A 19,324-nucleotide genomic window follows, 5' to 3' on the forward strand; every position below is an offset into this window, starting at 1 on the left:
ACCCCCTTTATGTTTTGTTATTTGGGGATTATAGCGTCAAAATATGGGGTAGTTTTTGAGAGGACGGGTTGCCTCCGGCCGCTCCAAGGCAAGATGTTCACGTCAATACCCTGCCTGCCAGCAGAGTTTTGTTCCCGTTTTCTGTGATGCACCTTAATATAACCCCAACTCTCAGCCCAAGCCTAACCCCCGCTTGTAGGTTCAGGCCGTCCCCCCCCCCCCTCCCCCTTAACACACACACACACACACACACACACACACACACACACACACACACACACACACACACACACACACACACACACACACACACACACACACACACACACACACACACAAACGCTGGTAATGATGCAGTGTAGGATAGTACCTGGCAACTATGATGCCGGCCAAGTGCGTCTCATGCGACCCACACCGCTTGCTAGGGTGCAGCAAGCACTTGTGCATTCCCGCCACCCTACCCCGATTGTGGCACCCTGCACGGCTCACACCATGAGTGTGGGACGTGCTACCCGCCACTAGTGACAACAATCACCCTCGTCGTAGTGATTGTTTCTGTGTTTACACATTTTATCTTTCCGAATATCAGCAGATAACAGATATAGAGAGGTAAACAACTCTAATTACTAACTTTCTGCATGGATTCAAAGTTGGACTGTTTGCCCCACATCCCTGCGCATGCACGAGGACCTGAAACACTGCGACTGTGTTGCGTTCGTGATATGAACGAACAGACTTTTACCGGCATATGACCCCCCCCGAGCGGCTTGGTGCATGAGGCAGCAACAGCAGGAGGATAGTGTTGGTGATCTCAACCACTACACACACACACACCCGTCCAGTGTTGTCTCCTGTCGACCACGACGGTAAGCGAGCAACCTTCTCTCATGTACTAGTTACTTATTCATTATTGTTGCTGGTAATGTCCATGCAGATGATGAGTGATTGTTACCTTGAGGTTACCTTGAGGTGCTTCCGGGGCTTAGCGTCCCCGCGGCCCGGTCGTCGACCAGGCCTCCTGGTTGCCGGACTGATCAACCAGGCTGTTGGACGCGGCTGCTCGCAGCCTGACGTCCAAGAATTGTTGCAAGAATGCATTTTACGTTTGTGTCAGTTTGTGTGGATGATGGATAAATGTTACATGGCTCTGGGTACACTGTTGCCAAGCGGTGGAGATTATGTTAATTATTTTAGCATCACTTCTGGAATCACAGTGTCATGTGGCACTCTGACACTCGATAAAGAACGCAAGGGATTGGGTAGCTTTACCTAAGCATTCTGATAACAATTAAAGCACTAATTTAGCGACAACACAGAGAACATTTAGTCCCTTCTAAATATCATGGTGACGCGGGGGGGTCTTGGAGGATTATTCTCATGGGTTCTTTCTGCATTGATTGAAGCCGTGCGCTCACACTGCCCCTCACTGCGACAAGCAGAGTGCAGAGTGCAGAGGTGTTTGGGCAAACCTAGGCCAAGAGGGGACCACCCCTCTTGGCCTAGGTTTGCCCAAACACCTCCAATGCTGGCCTGGAGACGAGGAAAGTCACTTAAGGATCATCTAGTACATTCCTGCCTCCACAGGACACACTGCCTTTAACCGAACCTGACACAGACCGATGGTGCAAGAGAATACCCCTGGTTCCCTGGGTTGGGCCACGAGGTTGAGAGGGCCCCCACAACACAATGCCTAGAGAGCTTCAAGACACCTGCTATAATGACAAAGTGTGGCTACACTATGTCCGTACAGTGGAATCTCTGTTCACCTAGCAGTAACTAGGTACCTAGCAGCTAGGCAGCTGGCTACATATTAGTATTACTACACTATATTACTACAGTACTACTATACCTAGTACTACACTAGGTATTAGTCAATACCTAGCAGCTAGGCAGCTGCTACGGGGCTGTATCCTGAAGATGTGTGTGTATGTGTGAGAGAAAATATATCTGTAGTAGATATGATAGAGAAAAATTTAGGTCGGGAGTTAGTATATTAGACAACCGACGGGTAAAAAGGCGGAGTCCAAGAGCTGATGTACAATTAGTCAATACACACATACCCTCCCTCCCCCCTCTCCCCTTCTGTGTGGCCATACTTAACATACACAGCATACCTCACACTTAGCAACATAATTCTGCCTATTGCGTAAGCTGGGTATACCCATCAGTGTGCTTCACTGTGTTCTCTTAAATCACTTACAAATCCCGGCCAAAAAGTACACAGTAGCCTCACACTAGCAACAGAAAGGGTTGACTTACGGTGCCTCACACCACTGAAACATTTCGACGTTGAAACGTCTCACACCGTTTATCACACAAGCCAGCGACGTCAAGACGACGCTTCGGAGTTTGGTAACGCAGGAGGACATTGTTGAGCTCCGGAGATAACGAGGGGGAAGGAGGAGGAGGGGGGGGGGGTGTGAAGGGTGTCAGCGGGGGGCCGTGGCAATATGGTCGTGCAGTGTGCAATGGTTGTGATGTAACTTTAACCTGACCTTAATCACCTTCAGTGGTTAAGTGCTTAGTTAATGACACTGCAAAAAAGACACCTCGAAAACTGTTTATGTAGGACTGACGTCAATCTGTGTATTTATGTATGTAGGTTAGATTAACATTTTATAAGCACTACAATCACCTTCTGTGGTTGATTGTTCAATAAATCCCTAAACTAAATGTTTAACACATCTCTAACCCTGTCTATGGAGGACAGAAGAAAATGTATATATGCTAATTAGTATTGGAAATGTGTGGCCACGTCTGTGGTAGAAAATAATAAACTTTATTTATCTTTATTTTTTTCCTTGTTCGTACTTCTTCCGTGATTTTATAAGCTCCTAGAGAGAGAGACAGAGAGAGAAAGAGAGAGAGAGAGAGAGAGAGAGAGAGAGAGAGAGAGAGAGAGAGAGAGAGAGAGAGAGAGAGAGAGAGAGAGAGAGAGAGAGAGAGAGAGAGAGAGAGAGAGAGAGAGAGAGAGAGAGAGACACAGACAGACAGACAGACAGACAGACAGACAGACAGACAGACAGACAGACAGACAGACAGACAGACAGACAGACAGACAGACAGACAGACAGACAGATAGAGAGACAGACAGACAGATAGAGAGACAGACAGATAGAGAGAGAGAGAGCTTTCACGATAGAGTAAGTGGAGTTGCAGATACGTTTGATACATAAAAGAGCAGATGGTACATAAGTGAGCAGATACACGATACATGAATGAGGAAGGCGAGGGGGGGTTGCTAATAGAGGTGGTTGAGGCGGAGGAGGTCAGTGTATGCGCGGGCAGAGACTAGGAGCCACCTGCACTACCCTCCGCTTCATCAACAGCTGTATTAAGCAATCAACGACTCCATCAACAACTTCAACCACCACCGTTTATTGAACAGGCAGCCGTGTTAGTCGGTGAACACCGTCAACTATGTAAGTGGGTTGTGAACACCATCCTCATCTGCAGGCGAGGAGTCACAATAACGTGGTTGAAGTATGTTGACCAATCCACACACTAGAAAATTAAGGGACGACGACGTTTCTGTCCGTCCTGGACCACAAACGACTTGAGAATGGGCCAGGATGGGCCGAAACGTCGTCGTCCCTTCATTTTCTAGTGTGTGGATTGGTCAACATCATCATGTTATTCTATTAGCACTATCACCCTGTGCTGTGAACATAACTACCTCCATACTGTGCTGTGTAGGAAAGAAAACAAAGATACTAAATCGGCGTCTACCCAGGGGCTGAAGGAGGTGTTTGCCAGCTCCAAACGTATGATGGCTCCGAGTTTGACTACACAAACAGATTCAGTGGGACCTCAAGGGCTCCAGGTCCCATTGACTGTACAGTGGGACCTGGTCCTAGAGGTCCCACTGGAGAGTCATGTTGTAGTCACACTCCCATAAAGAGAGGCTGAGAATTCTCAAGGCTATATATATATATATATATATATATATATATATATATATATATATATATATATATATATATATATATATATATATATATATATATATATATATTAGTATATTTTGGTAGCAGTCTTTCCTGTAGACATATATTATTAAATATGACCGAAAAAGTAAGATTAATAATTCTAACACGAATTTTCTCGATCTTTCGTACATTTCTTTTCACTATTGGTGGTAATTCAAAAATCAATTCTCCAAAGTTCATTTTTATTTCTAGTCTGACGCGACACTTGAGCGCGTTTCGTAAAACTTATTACATTTTCATTTATTACATTTATTACATCAAATATTTTATTACATTATCTTTGTAAATGTAATATCTTTGAAAATGTAATAAGTTTTACGAAACGCGCTCAAGTGTCGCGTCAGACTAGAAATAAAAATGAATTTTGGAGAATTGATTTTTGAATTACCACCAATAGTGAAAAGAAATGTACGAAAGATCGAGAAAATTCGTGTTAGAATTATTAATCTTACTTTTTCGGTCATATTTAATAATATATATATATATATATATATATATATATATATATATATATATATACACACACACACAAAGAATGGACAACACCTAGCAACACTTAATCGTCCTTTCGCAGGCAAAGTTAAAAATAACATAGTCTTATCTCTTGTCTCACGATAGATATACAAATCGTTGCCCAGGTTTCGTTATGTTGTGAACGGTTACATGTCTGTGCAGCTGGCTACCTGGCCTCAGGCTTGGCTCATTCAGGCGGCAGCTAGACCCAAAGAGGCATTCATCAATTTTATCGTACTGTGGATTCAAATTTGAGTATGTTGTGGTATAACTTGAGCTAGAGGATGTGTGGTGCCTCACAGATATATCCATATATGTTGTGTTCTATCTCGTCGTTGTGTGTGTGTGTGTGTGTGCTTTTGATGCCCTCTGCAGGGGGAAAGATACCAGCTGCTGTATTGGCATGAACTGTGAATTCTGTATATTGTATACTCTAATCTAATCATTTAGATCACACGCCAATGTCATAAAGGCGGGTGAAGTGAGGCTTGAAGGTCACTGTTACCCAGCAGTGACCTTCAAGTTGATAATTTACATAAAAATGATAGTTTACTTGATATGAGAAAGTGATAAGGAAAGTAATCCCCATCTCATGTTCTTAGATCTAATTGAACTACCTGATCAGAAAGCAGCAACTATTGCTAGGCATCTATTGACTGTCTCAATTATCATGGATTTGATGTCTTATATTTGAAAGAGAACCTCGTAGCATTTGCTAGTGATGGGGCAAGTGGCATTCTTGGTGTCAAATCTGGCGTTGCAACAATTCTCAAGGAACATTACCCTCATATAATAATCTGGCACTGTCTTAATCACATATTTGAACTTGCAGTAGGTGATTCAGTGAGAGAAGTTCATGGAATTAATCATTTTCAAGCATTTGTGGACAAATTGTACTCGGTTTATAGTTGACCTCTAAATCAAAAGGCACTATCTGAACGTACCTCTCAACTTGAACAAAATATTTGCAAAATAGGCCGTGTTCTGAGCACCAGGTGGGCGGCCAACTAGTTTCGAACAGTTACAAACACGACATACTTAATCGTGTGATATATATAGAAACAGGATAGAAAATTATAGGCTTTTGTCAGGCCCACCAGAGCTCCGGCACCTATAACACTGGCACTGCACCCCCTGCTATTACCTAACATCCTGAGACTTACTAAACATCATATAATTATTGTGTAAATGATTTGTCGTATAATCTGTATCCAAGCAACTGTTAATCATTGTCCAACATAGCATTCTAGGGCTCCTGAATGTGTTCAAGGAGGATAGGCTACCAAATGAATTCCTCTCATTAAATACTAAACAAATTATATGACATTCACAGCGCGACTTGATGCAGGGTGTAGCGGCCTTCAGTAATCCACTGGCCGTTATAGTGAGTTCTTTAATTCGGCAGCAATGTGAACGTGAGTGATCAGCAGTGAATCAGGCTGTGAGGGCAAGGGCCCGCGCGGGCTAGTCATGGCGCCAGGCGAGGCGGCTTCTGAGGCTCTGACCGGTAAGGCTCTCGTCATTCTGCTCATACTCCTATAACGGTAAATACTTAATGGATTTGTCGGTACGGTTACAATTAATAATTGAGAATAGTAACAAAATAATTTAGGTGGTTTTTAAATTAATTATGAAATTGTACAAACTTTGTATACTTTTCCTATTGAATATGTTTGCTTTCTTTCATTCTATTCTTGTATTTGTAGAAAAATGCGAGAAAAAATTGACTACACAATCGCAGTCGATTGTCGCACTACACAATCGTTCAAAGTTCTAATAATTTATCTTGTTCTAAATTAGCATTAAATGCAAAACAAAAATATCTCATTGTGTTTCTGTAAACCACTAAATGTGCGCTATCCTGTGAGACAATGTGGACGGAATTAAATCTTGAAATGGCCTCCAGGGTATTAAAAACGATGGAAAGTACGTGAAAATGACTTATTTCTTCTCGATAACTAGAATGCAGTTTTCCTTCCTACAGGTGGCCAGGATGTCCTACCGGAGGAACCCGCAGGGGACAGGCGACGTCGGCTTGTCATGCAGGTGAGTTGATTGTTGCCACTAGAGGCCGATAGTTTATTGTGCACCCGATACTCGTCCTGTGAGCGGTAGCGCAAAAATGATGCCTTTTAATTTTTATTCATTTCTTTTATGGTTGCTGCGAGCTTGAATTGCACTGTTATATAATTTAAATTTATTGAAGGTTTCAATAAACCTTGTGATATGAGTTATGGTTTGATGATATGATGATATTGACTGATAAACCTTATGATATGATTTATGATATGACATTATATGCAACATCATTGACCATTGGCGTGACATGGTTGCCAATATATTGTTAAAACGAGCCTTATAAATTAGTGTATTATCAAACATTTCCTCTCTAAATCATATGATCGTATCGTTCTTCATTTTATTAATACCAGTAATGAATTAAAGTGTATAATTTAAGTCACCAGGACTTACATAGTGTAGTTGTAAGATTAAAAATGTTTAATTTACTTAGAAAGCGTAGAATAAGAGGTAAATTATTGAAAAAAAATAGATGAGGGGTTATAACAAAGATTATATTAATATGGTGCTAAATATATCAACACGAAACAGTGGCTACATATTGAATAAGTTTAGATTTAGAAAAAGTCCAGGATAAATACTGGTTTGGAAATAAGATTGTTGTATGCCCGAAATGCTTTGCGTAATAGTGGCTTTAGGCATTGTATGTACTAGCCTTACCTTACCTAAATAAACATTTGATTTGATTTGATTTGAACATTTGATTTATGGAACAGAGTACACGGGACTGTATAAAGAGTATAGGTTATATATGTATGACTCTGATTAGGTATAAAAATAGGTTGTCTCGCATGGGGTATATGGACATCTGCAGGTTTCCTCCATATATTTTCTTATGTGTGCAGGTGGCAATGGTGTCGGGGGCGAGCGTGGCCCACCTGGGGCTGGCGGTGGTGGCCGCCTGGCCCAACCCAGCTGTGCCGGACCTCCAACGACACAACACCACCATCTACGACACCGCCATCACCCTCACCAGCTGGCAGCTGGACATGTTAGGTAACGAGAAATGGAGAATATTTGTTGACCAATCCACACACTAGAAAAGGAAGGGACGACGACGTTTCGGTCCGTCCTGGACCATTCTCAAGTCGATTGTCAGAATGTTTAAAATTCTTGTTTAGGAACGTTATATTTACTCATGTAAGTAACTAACGTTGATCAGGATTAAACAGTATCCTAGGACGAGCCATGTGGACGTTTTCTTAAAGCAATAAATATATCAGCGGCATTGTAGCATCAATCTTGTACGCATCTACACGCGACACAAATGATTTCACGGAGCTATGTTTTGATGCAGGTAGTATATTGGCCGTGGGCAACCTCCCCGGGACGTGGTTCTGGGGATGGCTGGTGGCGACCATCGGGAGAAAGAAGTCCATGATGCTGTTACTGGTGCCGTACACCTTAGCCTGGCTGCTCCTGGCTCTCGCCGTCAACCCTACCATGATGCTTGCTGCCAGGTCAGTCTGAGCCAGTCAACAGTGAGTCGGTCAGTTCCCGCCTCCTGTTCCCCCACCCTTGGCGTCAAGGGACAGGTTGAAACAAATGAATTATCCATTTTTGCTATTTTTTTAATACGCTAGCAAATAATTATGTAATGTCCTATGTTCATATATAATATATATCTACAGGGTTGTCCACGGAATTTGCGTTGGGGCGACGTTCGTATCAGCGAGCACCTATATTATCGAGCTGCCAGACACGGCCATCCGAGGAGCCCTGGCCACCATCCCCAGTATAGCCCTTAGTCTGGGCTACACCCTCACCGCCGCCCTGGGTCTGGTCCTGCGCTGGTTCGAGATAGCGTTTGTAGGTTTAGCTGTCATCGCATTGCACACGACAATAATGGTATTCCTGCCTGAGAGTCCGTCCTTTTTAGCCATCAAGGGACAGAGGATAAAGGCTAAGAAAATCTTGCTGAAACTTCGAGGTCCGAGCGCCAACGTAGACGAAGAACTGCAAAATCTCTGCGATGAAAACAAAGATACTGAGAAAGAACCTTTCATCAAAGTCCTTCAGGATTCTTACATTTTAAAGTCGCTTGGAATTGTGATTACACTGTTCTTCGTCCAAAACTTCTGCGGTCTGATGGTGTTTTACGTGAACATGACGCGCATTTTCCTGGAGGCAGGGTCGACCCTGAGCGAACATGTGGCCAGCATCCTGGTGTTTCTGGTCCAAGCAGCGGGCACCGTCCTTGCTTGCATCTACCTGGACCGCTTCGGCCGCCGGGCATGTATGGTGGCCTCCTTAGCAGTCATGACGTTATGCCTGCTCGTCATGGGAACTTATCACCACTTTAAAGATGCTGTTGAGACAGGAATCGACTCAGCAACAGCGAACACAACAATGCTTGTTGCTGAAGACATCATGGAAAATTGGTAGGAAGAGCAACACTTAATTAATACAAAATACGCACCCAACAGGGCCATATATTGCACTTTTAGGTATGTTTTTTGTATGAGCAGTAGCGCCATCACTCATTAATTTTATAATATGATGTTCAATGTCTTATGTTAAAAATAGAACATAATTTCCAGTCTAGGTGTCTTTTATATAGTTGGTTTGAGCCTGCTATTCGTTGCCAGGTCCGCCACCACGACCTCGTCCTTCAGCTGGGTGCCGCTGGCCTGCCTCATGCTGTATATGTTCGCCTCCAGCTGCGGTGTCGGCCCCGTACCCTCGCTACTCAACGCCGAGTACTTCCCTACAGCAGTTCGAGCGCAGGTACTGCCCTTAAAGTCTTTAATCTTAGAGTAAATCAAGCTTCAGAATAGATTTCAACAGCCATATATTTCTGACGCAAGGAAGTTCATCAGTACATATTGTGTCGACATTATCTGCAATTAAACCTGAAGTTGATGTTTATCTTATGAGTTAAGCAGTTTTTTAAGTTTAGTTCATTTATAATGCACCACATACCCATCTTGTAGGTGGTAGAGGGAAAGGGTTACAGAGGCACATAATGGGCTCAGGAACTGAACCCCACGATTTATGTAGCGAAGCAAGTTACAATCTTGATGAGCTAGTTACAAAATTTAATACACATCGTCACATCAACAATGGGTTAGAGACCAACCCCAAGTACAGTTTCTAAATAAGCAACTGACATGTGTGGAGAGCTAGTGTCACTAGCTCCTGCACACCGCCCCCCCCCCCCCCATCCAGGGAACAGCAGTGGATAAGTTGCTACAACGGCTGATCTTTAATTTGTTTCTTGGGTGGTAAAGGGAGGGACTAAAATTGGAAAGGGGGTAATCTTTATGCAGACGATGAGTCACAATAACGTGGCTGAAGTATGTTGACCAGACCACACACTAAAAGGTGAAGGGACGACGACGTTTCGGTTCGTCCTGGACCATTCTCAAGTCGATTGTGTGAGTAATCTTTCGCGGTGCAGGAAAGTGCCGTTGTTGTCTCTTGGTACTAATTATAAATCTAATACATTCTGAATTCAGTTTCAGTTTTAGGAAGATACTAGGCATGTATTTATTGTGCAAATAATTTAACATTAACATTGTTCTCAATATTTAAACATAATTTAACAATTTAAAATAGCTCGAAGTTATATATTCATTTAGATTTGTTTCCAGGTACCGTATCTTAATAATATTCCACTTAATAACATTAAAAAAACAAAATAGCATCCAACACACACACAGTTGTCTGTGATGTTGCAGCTGTCTGGCTTATGTATGGTGGTGGGCAGCGTCATCAACTTCGCTGCCCTCCAGCTCTTCACACCCATGCAGGTCGCCCTCACCTCCGCCGGCCTCTACTGGTTCTACGCAGCCGTCTCCGTCGGTGGCATTGTGTTCACCTTCGCCTGCGTCAGAGAGACCAAGGGCAGAGCTCTTGGTTGAAGCTCATCTCCTGGCTTGGTGTGAGGTCGAAGGAACGTTTCTCATAAGACATCTGTAACTTTTTTTTTTAATGAGTTGAGCTTATCTAATATAACTATTTTATTGTTATGCTAAATGAATCACCAGTTAATTCTATACGCATCCTGAGTTTGGATTGTGCAGTTTGTGCCAAAGCATTTGCATTTTGTCTTTTTATTTTTATATAATATAGAAAATGATTATAGCTTGTTGAACATGAAGGCCAGTAATAAATTGCAAAACCTATTTGGTGAAGAATTAGTACTGTTTAATAACTTCATAAAATGGGTCAATAACCGCTATCTTTACTTTGGTCAGTTAACTAATATTTTTCTGCTGTTATATATATAATTGGTGTCAAGAGTCAAGTCACACATATGGTTGGTGTGAAGGCCAGACATATATGGTTGGTGTAAAGGCCAGATATATATGGTTGGTGTAAAGGCCAGATATATATGGTTGGTGTAAAGGCCAGACATATATGGTTGGTGTAAAGGCCAGATATATATGGTTGGTGTAAAGGCCAGATATATATGGTTGGTGTAAAGGCCAGACATATATGGTTGGTGTAAAGGCCAGACATATATGGTTGGTGTAAAGGCCAGATATATATGGTTGGTGTAAAGGCCAGACATATATGGTTGGTGTAAAGGCCAGACATATATGGTTGGTGTAAAGGCCAGATATATATGGTTGGTGTAAAGGCCAGACATATATGGTTGGTGTAAAGGCCAGACATATATGGTTGATGTTAAGGCATATGTGGTTGGAGCCAATATTTCATATATAGGGAAGGGAAGGCAGGAGTGGCTAGGCCAAGGGAAGGCAGGAATGGCTAGGACAGGACAAGACGTAGTCATAGCAAGGCAAAGAATGTTTAAGGTTATTTCTCGTCTTCGAAAAGTCTGGATGAGGGGCAGTTATCTATGCAAAACCAACAACTGTCGTCAAAATACAGTGTTTATATATATATATATAGTGGAACTTCGAGTGACGAGCGACTCCAGTTACACGCATTTCGAGTAACGAGCAAGCCACTCACAGAAAATTTGTCTCGAATGACGAGCTTTCGCTTGATTAATGAGTGTTCCCGCTGGTTCTCGGACACCTTCGACTTGTTTCGCAAGAGTTTTCCACATGACGAACTCAAGTGCCGGAATGGATTAAATTCGTTAAATTAACATGTGATGAAAAATGTGACAGTGTCAGATCACGAAGGAAGAATTGAAACAGGAATTTCCTTAATTACTTTTGTATTCAATAAATACATCTTCAGAAGGATACTCATCCTTCTGAAGATGTATTATTAAATACAAAAGTACTTAAGGAAATTCCTGTTTCAATTCTTCCTTTGTGATCTGACACTCACATTTTTCTTCACATGTTAATTTTCGTGATTTACATACATATATATATACCGTATATCGATCCATGCTGCACGATGGGCCTTGACTTACACCAAGAACAATGAACAGTGATATAGATTCGATCCCATTGTATGACCTTAATATTTTTCATAAATACTGTAAATCACGTTCTTATGACTTAACTGATTGCTATAAAGAAAACCTGAACAGTTGACAATAACATGGAGAAAGACTGCTATGACTATTGCTGTTAACAAATAAAAGTTTACCCAGGTTTTTTATTTTGTTTATCCACATGAAAAAATCCCAGTGGGTAATATTTAAAGCATATTCAGAAACATTTAATCAATGCACATACGTCATCAAAGATGATTCCTTGTTACATCACTATAGTTTTCCAGGCTTCTTTGTTTATTATTAATATGCCAATTACAAATCATTTTGATCACTATGATAATGTTCCTAAGCTACATCTATATCTCAAATATTTTGATAACTATTCAGGTGGTATTAAAGAGAGAATGTGATTTCTTGTGGTAATGGATTTGCTGAGGACGGGCTGCTATATAAGAGAATGTTTGTCTGCTTAAAATAAGTGGCCAGAAACTTGGGGCTTGGACTCGCCCAACTTTGCAGGGAATGTGGTCTGGGGTATAGGATGGACATACCCCAGACTGAATATATCTCTTCCATGTACATATTATTTGATACCTTTCTCTTGTCTCTTTTTTCCAAGTACACATTTTGAGAGCTTTGAGAGGGTCCCAATAGAATTGGTTCATCGTGTCTTATGTGTGCCGTACATGTTCTCTGTGTTCCTTCTATTACAGAAATCTCTCCTGCTCTGAAAGGGTGAGTGGGGTAACATTCAGTACCCAAGATGGTACAATGCCACTGATTGAAATAGCATTAACATTGCAGAAAGATTTCTGGATTTGAACATTCTCATAATCCATACTATCATTTTCCTGGCTGACACTATATTTGCTTCCTCTTTCCATCTGTGGGAAACCACAATGTAAATTAGGTAGAGTACTAGTATTTCTGTTTCTCTTTTAAAATGGTTAAAATAAGTAATTATCAAAAGAGGATGCAAAACCAGGAAGAATATTCAGCAATACCTGTCACAGAACACAACAATTCTTAAGATATCTTTCAGGATAGCAATATGAGAAGTGATGTCAAAGGTATCAGATTCATCAAGAATTTTATTAAAATCTAAGAAACATACATCCTATTACACCTTTCACTAAGATCCTGTAATAAACCATAAGGCATTATAAAAGTCAAAGACAAAAAGACATTTTATTAGTCTTGTTGGAAATCTTTCAAACAAAAGCAAAGATCACAACAGTTGTAGTTTGAAAATCAAAAAAAAAAAAAAAAAAAGATGTATATAGTTTCACTTAATCTTTGCACTTATAGACTTGACATTATGAAGTCCAAAACTTTAGAACTATGTAACTTTGCATGTACCATTTTAATGAAATGTTACCAGTGCTGGGGCATGAATGTTTTGCTGTGCTCCAATATGCATATGTTGGATGTTGATTTTCACACTTGTATTAATCCTGCCTGCACTTCAGGTATCGTGTTGTCACTTTATCTTGTTCACTGAAAATGAATCAGACATGTTAGAAAATTATATATGCTATATCATTATTTGCTCAGTATATGAAGTGAAGATTTTTCCTGCATACATGACAATTATCACAAAAAACAAGCACAAAATTGATCTTACACAACATGAACAACAGCTCCCCAACCAGAGAGTGCATCACGATCAAAGGCATTGACAAGTGACTGGCTGATGCATTCGAACAAGTCGTCAGGCTCCATATCCTCACGCCATGTTGTCTCACACATGCCTGGAAAGTAAGAATGAACAATTTTAATTCATTCATAAAAACAATTATTCTTTGCTACCATTCCAATTTATAGAATGACCTTTGTAAAATGGCTGCTACCACTTGTCAAAATAAGTTCCTTTACAATTACAGTAAAGTAGCATGTGCTATATCCTGAGAAGAGTATCATTTACTTTTGCATCAATGTTCATACATTCAATAATTAAAATTTTGTCTTAGTTTTCTTAGTAATCGTAGACCATTTTTTTTCACACAGCTTTCAGAATATGTAATAAAAGCTTGTCTAGAAAACTGTAACAAAATACAGTGAAGCTTTAAAACCTGAAATAATAATCATTACTCTCATGCATGTTTAAACCTTAGTGGCTTGTCTCGGATCTATAGTTTTTATGATTTCATGGAAATAGGACTTCACTACTGTTTCAGTCTTACACAGGTATCCCATATGTAACATTCATACATTGTGATACAAAATACAAACACTATTAAATTTAATGCACCAATAACAATATTTTGTATGAGGAAGTCATTAGTGTTGCATGCAAATCAAGAATCATATTTGCAGCTATATTCTACAATGATCATCATCATTGCATGAATAATGTAAAAAAAGAACAAAAATCAGCAACAATGAAAGATGCAGTGTTACTAAATGCTGTGAAGAATTTTATTAAAATAACAGAGAAGAAATAATTATGGTGAAGTGAATGACTGTTATTAATAATGTACGAGTATGCCAGAGTTGTGTAATACTCCCATTGTTGCTTATTGCATACACAACCTATGATGCTGAAAACACTCAACGAGACGTACCGTAGAGGGACTCTGAACAAGTTCCCGACACCACAAAGTCCGCAGGCTCACATGGGCAACCAATAAGGTCAAGTGCACAAATATATGGCTCTTTGGTGTTAGGATGCAGTCCTGCAATAACAGGCTCCACAAAATATGGGCCAAACCTCCTCTCATACAGCAGATTTTGAACCATGGCCATCAAGGTCTGAGGCTTCATGCGACGTCCCTCTCTGAAAAAAGAGATTAAAAATCATAATAACTGTATTATTAAGACTATACATGTATATATATATATATATATATCCCCAGCTGATACACATATCTACGACTATTTCTGATTGCTCTGTAAATGGGAATGAATCTTTTACCAAAAATCTCTCAAGCTTTTCAACAAATATAGTAAAACACACTTCCAGTGTGAAACAATAAAATCAAAACACTTTCTGAAAACCTTGATTAGTATTCATAATCGAGCAATATTAGAATATTTAGTATTATAATAAGTAAATATTATTCACCAAGCCATGCATAAATATACATTTATTTATACATACAACATACATCTATTGCAAAGCTTTCTAGGATATGGTTTAAAACCAATACTAACAAGGTTATCCCTTGGCATGAGGGCTATATTTATTTGCATTTATATCTGAAATTTTCCACAAGGATGCTATACAGTCCAACCACAATAGGTATTTTACTGCACCTCTATACACCAAGTCTTCAAAGTTTCAAATCGATACACACAGGTGTTCTCCAGACATTTGCACGAACAATAATTTAAGAAAAAAGCATTCCTTAGGTGAACACCAAATTACTGTAAGACCTTGCTAATCTAAATACTGGTGGCCCAATCTTCAGGTAATCTGAATTAATTCTTGTTATCATTTTCGACTAAAAGGTGGGAGAAAAAAGATAAAACTATGAATGTGCATGCAAAGGGTGGTAATGACAGGATAAATGGCAGGAGTAACAGGGTCACCGATTGCGATACAAAAAATTGCTATATTGTTTCATTTTAGGGCCGATTTCAGTGGTTCTGGAGAGGAATAGGCCACCAGTGTATGAAATCTTGAGCAGCTCTCGAGTGCCAATGAAGAGGAGCATCCTGTTGACTTCCAAGGAAGTACTGTACTGTGAGGAGCTGGTCGGTGAGAGATCACCAGAGGCTCAGGGATGTGGGTTAGTTAAGAGAGAGAGAGTCCTAATACACTAGGCCTAGGAAGGTTAGGATAGATTAGTTTATCTTTGCAACACATAAGTAGAAAATCGTTTTCAAGTTTGTCCAACTCAATAGTCCAGATATCTACAGTACTTTCTAATTTTGTTGTACGTCAGTATACCATATATACTATGGTTCTCATCGTTACTATAAGTACATAATACCAAAAAAGGAGGATGGGCTGTAATACAGTTATCCTGTATAGCACAGATTACTGTATACCATCTTAGTCCAGTCTTCTTTACTAGAATTACTACTTTTCAACAAATTGCTTTGAATGCTCCACCAAGCAGATTTCTCTTTAATAAAACAAAAATTTCACAGCAGTGGTTTTTGTCAAGACAATGTGTATTATATTCACTTACCTCATTTCGTACATCTTGATGCGAAACTGAAGTCTCTGATATACTGTCTGGGTATCTGTAGCTAACCCAGGTAGGCCAATATAAAGATGAGGCCCAAGCTCAAACACTCGCTGCGTGGGAGAATCATTAAAAGTTGGGTTACTTTTTATTAGGTGATTACAGTGTATTAATAATTAATAATATGCAGTGTCTGCTATTGATGCTCTCTCTACAGAGCATTCTCCCTCTCTCAAATCACATACACTGATGGTTCCCTACACTCCCCCACAGGTGCAGTTGTCCTGACAATGGGCGTTGGCTTATATTTTGAGTGGAGAGTCTGTATAAACAACTGCATATCTCAGTTGCTTAATTTAGAAACTGTACTTGTGGTTGATCTCGAGCCCATTGATGATGTGATGACTTATACTGAATTTTGTAACTAGCTCATCAAGACTGTAACTTGCTTAGCTAAATGAATTGCGGGGTTAAGTCCCTGAGCCCATTACGTGCCTCTGTCACCCTTTCCACTACCGCCCACAAGATGGGTATGGGGGGTGCATAATGAATGAACTAAACTAACTCTTGCTATTAAAAAAAATGCAAGACATTAAGTGAATATATGTTTTAAGTTTACTGTATATACAATTTTTTTTTAAATATCTGCTTAACACTCTGTAAAATCTTTAAAGACAACACACACATTTTGGAGCACATGAAGGGTTCTACACCACTGAAATCAAAGACACTAAGGAAAATATCACATATAATTTGTGGTATGGAAAAGTTCCTAATGTTGTGGATTGAGTGCCAGAATTGTTGTTGAAATCCTATCAGCCTGATGCTCATACAAAAGAAAGCAAAAGCCTTTTTGATGATTTAAAGAAATTAGGTGAAACTGTGTGAAAATTTGGTGATAAAACATTTGTGACCAGACGTGTGTGGTTCAACAGATATAAAGACAGATTTACAAAAATATAAAGGTACGGCAAAATGATTACAATAATTACCTCAAAATCAGTCGCGATAGTCTGAGCTTGGACACCAAAACGAAGATCACAGGCAATGGCTACACAGTTCTTGCCCTTCATGGCAACCACACAGCCACCATTGTAGTTTAATATACTCTGCAAGATAAATTTGAAGATAACTATACAACTTTATATTTTATCATGATAAAACAAATGACATACTACTTTATATTGATAAAATAAATATCAGCAGTAAAAAATGTAAAATAAGATGCTAGCTAAAAAGTAATAGTTTATCCACATGATAAACTTAAAAAATGGCTTGTTATCTGGTAGGCCTACAGGATAAAATAAGAACTAAATAACTTTGTATTCCCCCAAATATGCCTGAGCTTAGGCTACATAATCAGATTTACCGGGTAGGTGTGAAATGACAGGAAAACCTTTTTCAAAATGATGAAGTTAATAACTATCCAGAACATGAATAAACCAATTCCACACTTGGCTTAGACCACGCGTGTACTTCTAGTTCTAGTGTACAACTTTCATGTCACCCGTAATTCTTTACCTTTCTAGATACAGTAATGTAAATTAAGCTTTGTCAATCTCTCTTCATATGCAAGGTTTCTAATTTGCAGGATTAACTTTGTCATAATATGCTCGATGTGTTCTAGTGAATTTATATCCCTTCTATAATATGGCGATCAAAACTGATCTGAATAATCTAAATGGGGCCTAACAAGAGCAAGATATAGCTGAAGAATAACATCAGGTGTTTTATTACTAACGCTCCGAGAAACAAATCCCAGTATCCTAAATGGCTTATTTCGAGCATTTATGCACTGATTCTTTGACTTTAAATTCTTACTAATCATAACTACCAGATCTCTTTTGCAATTCGACTTCGCACTCTCAAGATCATCTAGCTCGTACAGTATCTTGTAACTCTTATTATCATTACTCAGCTTCAAAACCTTACATTTGTCAGATTTACACTGCATCTGCCAATCTTTTGACAATTTCAAACCCCTACTTATATCATCTTGAAGTGATAGCGAGTCTTCTTTCGTGTTTATTTTATTGATTTTTTAGTGTGCAACGTTTTAATCAGAAAATGTAATGAGTTGGTGTGCATAAAATATGCAGTGAGGAAAACCCAATATTCAGAAATTTTGTGCTAGCCACTTCCTGCAGTGGCTAGTACAAGCTTGAAAATAATGGCAAAACTGTGTGCAGGTGATGAGTCACAATAATGTGGCTGAAGTATGTTGACCAGACCACACACTATAAAGTGAAGGGACGACGACGTTTCAGTCCGTCCTGGACCATTCTCAAGTAGATCGACAAAAGAGAACGTTCCAGGATGGACCGAAACATCATCGTCCCTTCACTTTCTAGTGTGTGGTCTAGTCGGCAAAACTGTAATTTATAAACTACCTGGTTTAGACTACAAGCAAGTTAGAAATTAGGCCACATGTCTAAAAAGCCTTGCACACAAATAATAATTAAAAATAAATGTACATTCTCATCAGGACAAATGTGGTGACCTTTGATAAGCCCCCGGCTTCCTGTCCTCGTCGAGGACACTAGAGAGATAGTGGCCCTCAGGTAAACTCTGGTAAATATTCTAAATTTCTAATGGCAGCACAGAGGCCCAGTCCACACCTTTTCTTCTAATTTGCAGACCATTTACAAAAAAAGAATTACAGTAAAGTGGAAGCACTTTATATAAATCATCTTTTAGTTAAGCTTAACTAAATAAAAATAAACTATGCGCTTTCCATGCCAAAATTTGCAAGTGACATTACAAGACCACTTCTCATGCACAATTTATGCTTCGTTACTAAATGATAATACGTTTCTTACTTAGCAATGGTTTTCTACTACCCATAGTATCATCTCGTTACCAAATAGACAACTACAGAGACAATTTAGTACCATTATGAAGCGTGAGGCCAGCAGGTCGCACCAAACCGCTCAGTCACCAACAACACAACTCTGGTCTAAATATGGTTTATATTACAGGATTAATACGGCGTTTAAAGTACCACAGATATCTATAATTCTAATTATATCTGCTCCTAATACTTTTATGCAGAGAAATAATATAATTTTACTTACCTATAAGATTTAATTATAATTGTTATAGCATATCATAACATAACATATATAGATATTAGGAACTGTAAATATAGTCAAATTTTAACCACACCGGGTATGGTGGAGCTTCGACTTTATTACAGTATTGTCGTGACTACATCTACCTTGAAATTGAAATAAGTTTATGGCTAC

At 39.6% G+C, this 19,324-nt stretch overlaps 2 protein-coding genes across 8 annotated transcripts; one reads left to right on the plus strand and one right to left on the minus strand.

Moving 5' to 3' along the window:
* Positions 1 to 400: 400 nt before the first annotated feature.
* Positions 401 to 12,103, plus strand: LOC123746967 (facilitated trehalose transporter Tret1). 7 transcript variants are annotated; one of them, XM_069333523.1, is made up of 8 exons: positions 401 to 866; positions 5,836 to 6,009; positions 6,472 to 6,548; positions 7,427 to 7,577; positions 7,879 to 8,041; positions 8,213 to 8,962; positions 9,170 to 9,308; positions 10,262 to 12,103. In XM_069333523.1, exons 2-8 carry the CDS (start codon positions 5,973 to 5,975, stop codon positions 10,442 to 10,444), a joined length of 1,500 nt encoding a protein of 499 aa, XP_069189624.1. In that variant the 5' UTR covers positions 401 to 866; positions 5,836 to 5,972; the 3' UTR covers positions 10,445 to 12,103. The 7 variants fall into 7 exon arrangements, with proteins under 7 accessions (XP_069189624.1, XP_069189623.1, XP_045584827.2 ...); XM_069333522.1 differs by having other exon boundaries at positions 5,908 to 6,009; XM_045728871.2 differs by having other exon boundaries at positions 402 to 866; positions 5,908 to 6,009; positions 6,487 to 6,548.
* A 907-nt stretch (positions 12,104 to 13,010) lies between these two features.
* On the minus strand, positions 13,011 to 19,053 carry Prosbeta3 (proteasome subunit beta type-3). The gene is made up of 6 exons (XM_069333525.1): positions 18,971 to 19,053; positions 17,072 to 17,188; positions 16,083 to 16,192; positions 14,511 to 14,722; positions 13,571 to 13,697; positions 13,011 to 13,443 (listed from the first exon to the last, which is right to left on the minus strand). The coding sequence occupies exons 1-6, from the start codon at positions 18,971 to 18,973 to the stop codon at positions 13,395 to 13,397; spliced, it is 618 nt and encodes a 205-aa protein (XP_069189626.1). The 5' UTR covers positions 18,974 to 19,053; the 3' UTR covers positions 13,011 to 13,394.
* Positions 19,054 to 19,324: the final 271 nt, after the last annotated feature.

This window comes from Procambarus clarkii, chromosome 29, assembly GCF_040958095.1.
Source record: "Procambarus clarkii isolate CNS0578487 chromosome 29, FALCON_Pclarkii_2.0, whole genome shotgun sequence".
NCBI lineage: Eukaryota > Metazoa > Arthropoda > Malacostraca > Decapoda > Cambaridae > Procambarus > Procambarus clarkii.

Coding starts and splice junctions, on each gene's coding strand:
- LOC123746967 (XM_069333523.1), top strand. CDS start 5,973: ATGGCGCCAGGCGAGGCGGCTTCTGAGGCTCTGACCG. Junction 6,010..6,471: donor GGCTTCTGAGGCTCTGACCG/GTAAGGCTCTCG, acceptor ACTAGAATGCAG/TTTTCCTTCCTACAGGTGGC. Junction 8,042..8,212: donor ACCATGATGCTTGCTGCCAG/GTCAGTCTGAGC, acceptor ATATATCTACAG/GGTTGTCCACGGAATTTGCG.
- Prosbeta3 (XM_069333525.1), bottom strand. Junction 16,193..17,071: donor CTATCGCGACTGATTTTGAG/GTAATTATTGTA, acceptor TCTCCCACGCAG/CGAGTGTTTGAGCTTGGGCC. Junction 14,723..16,082: donor ATCAAGATGTACGAAATGAG/GTAAGTGAATAT, acceptor CTCTTTTTTCAG/AGAGGGACGTCGCATGAAGC.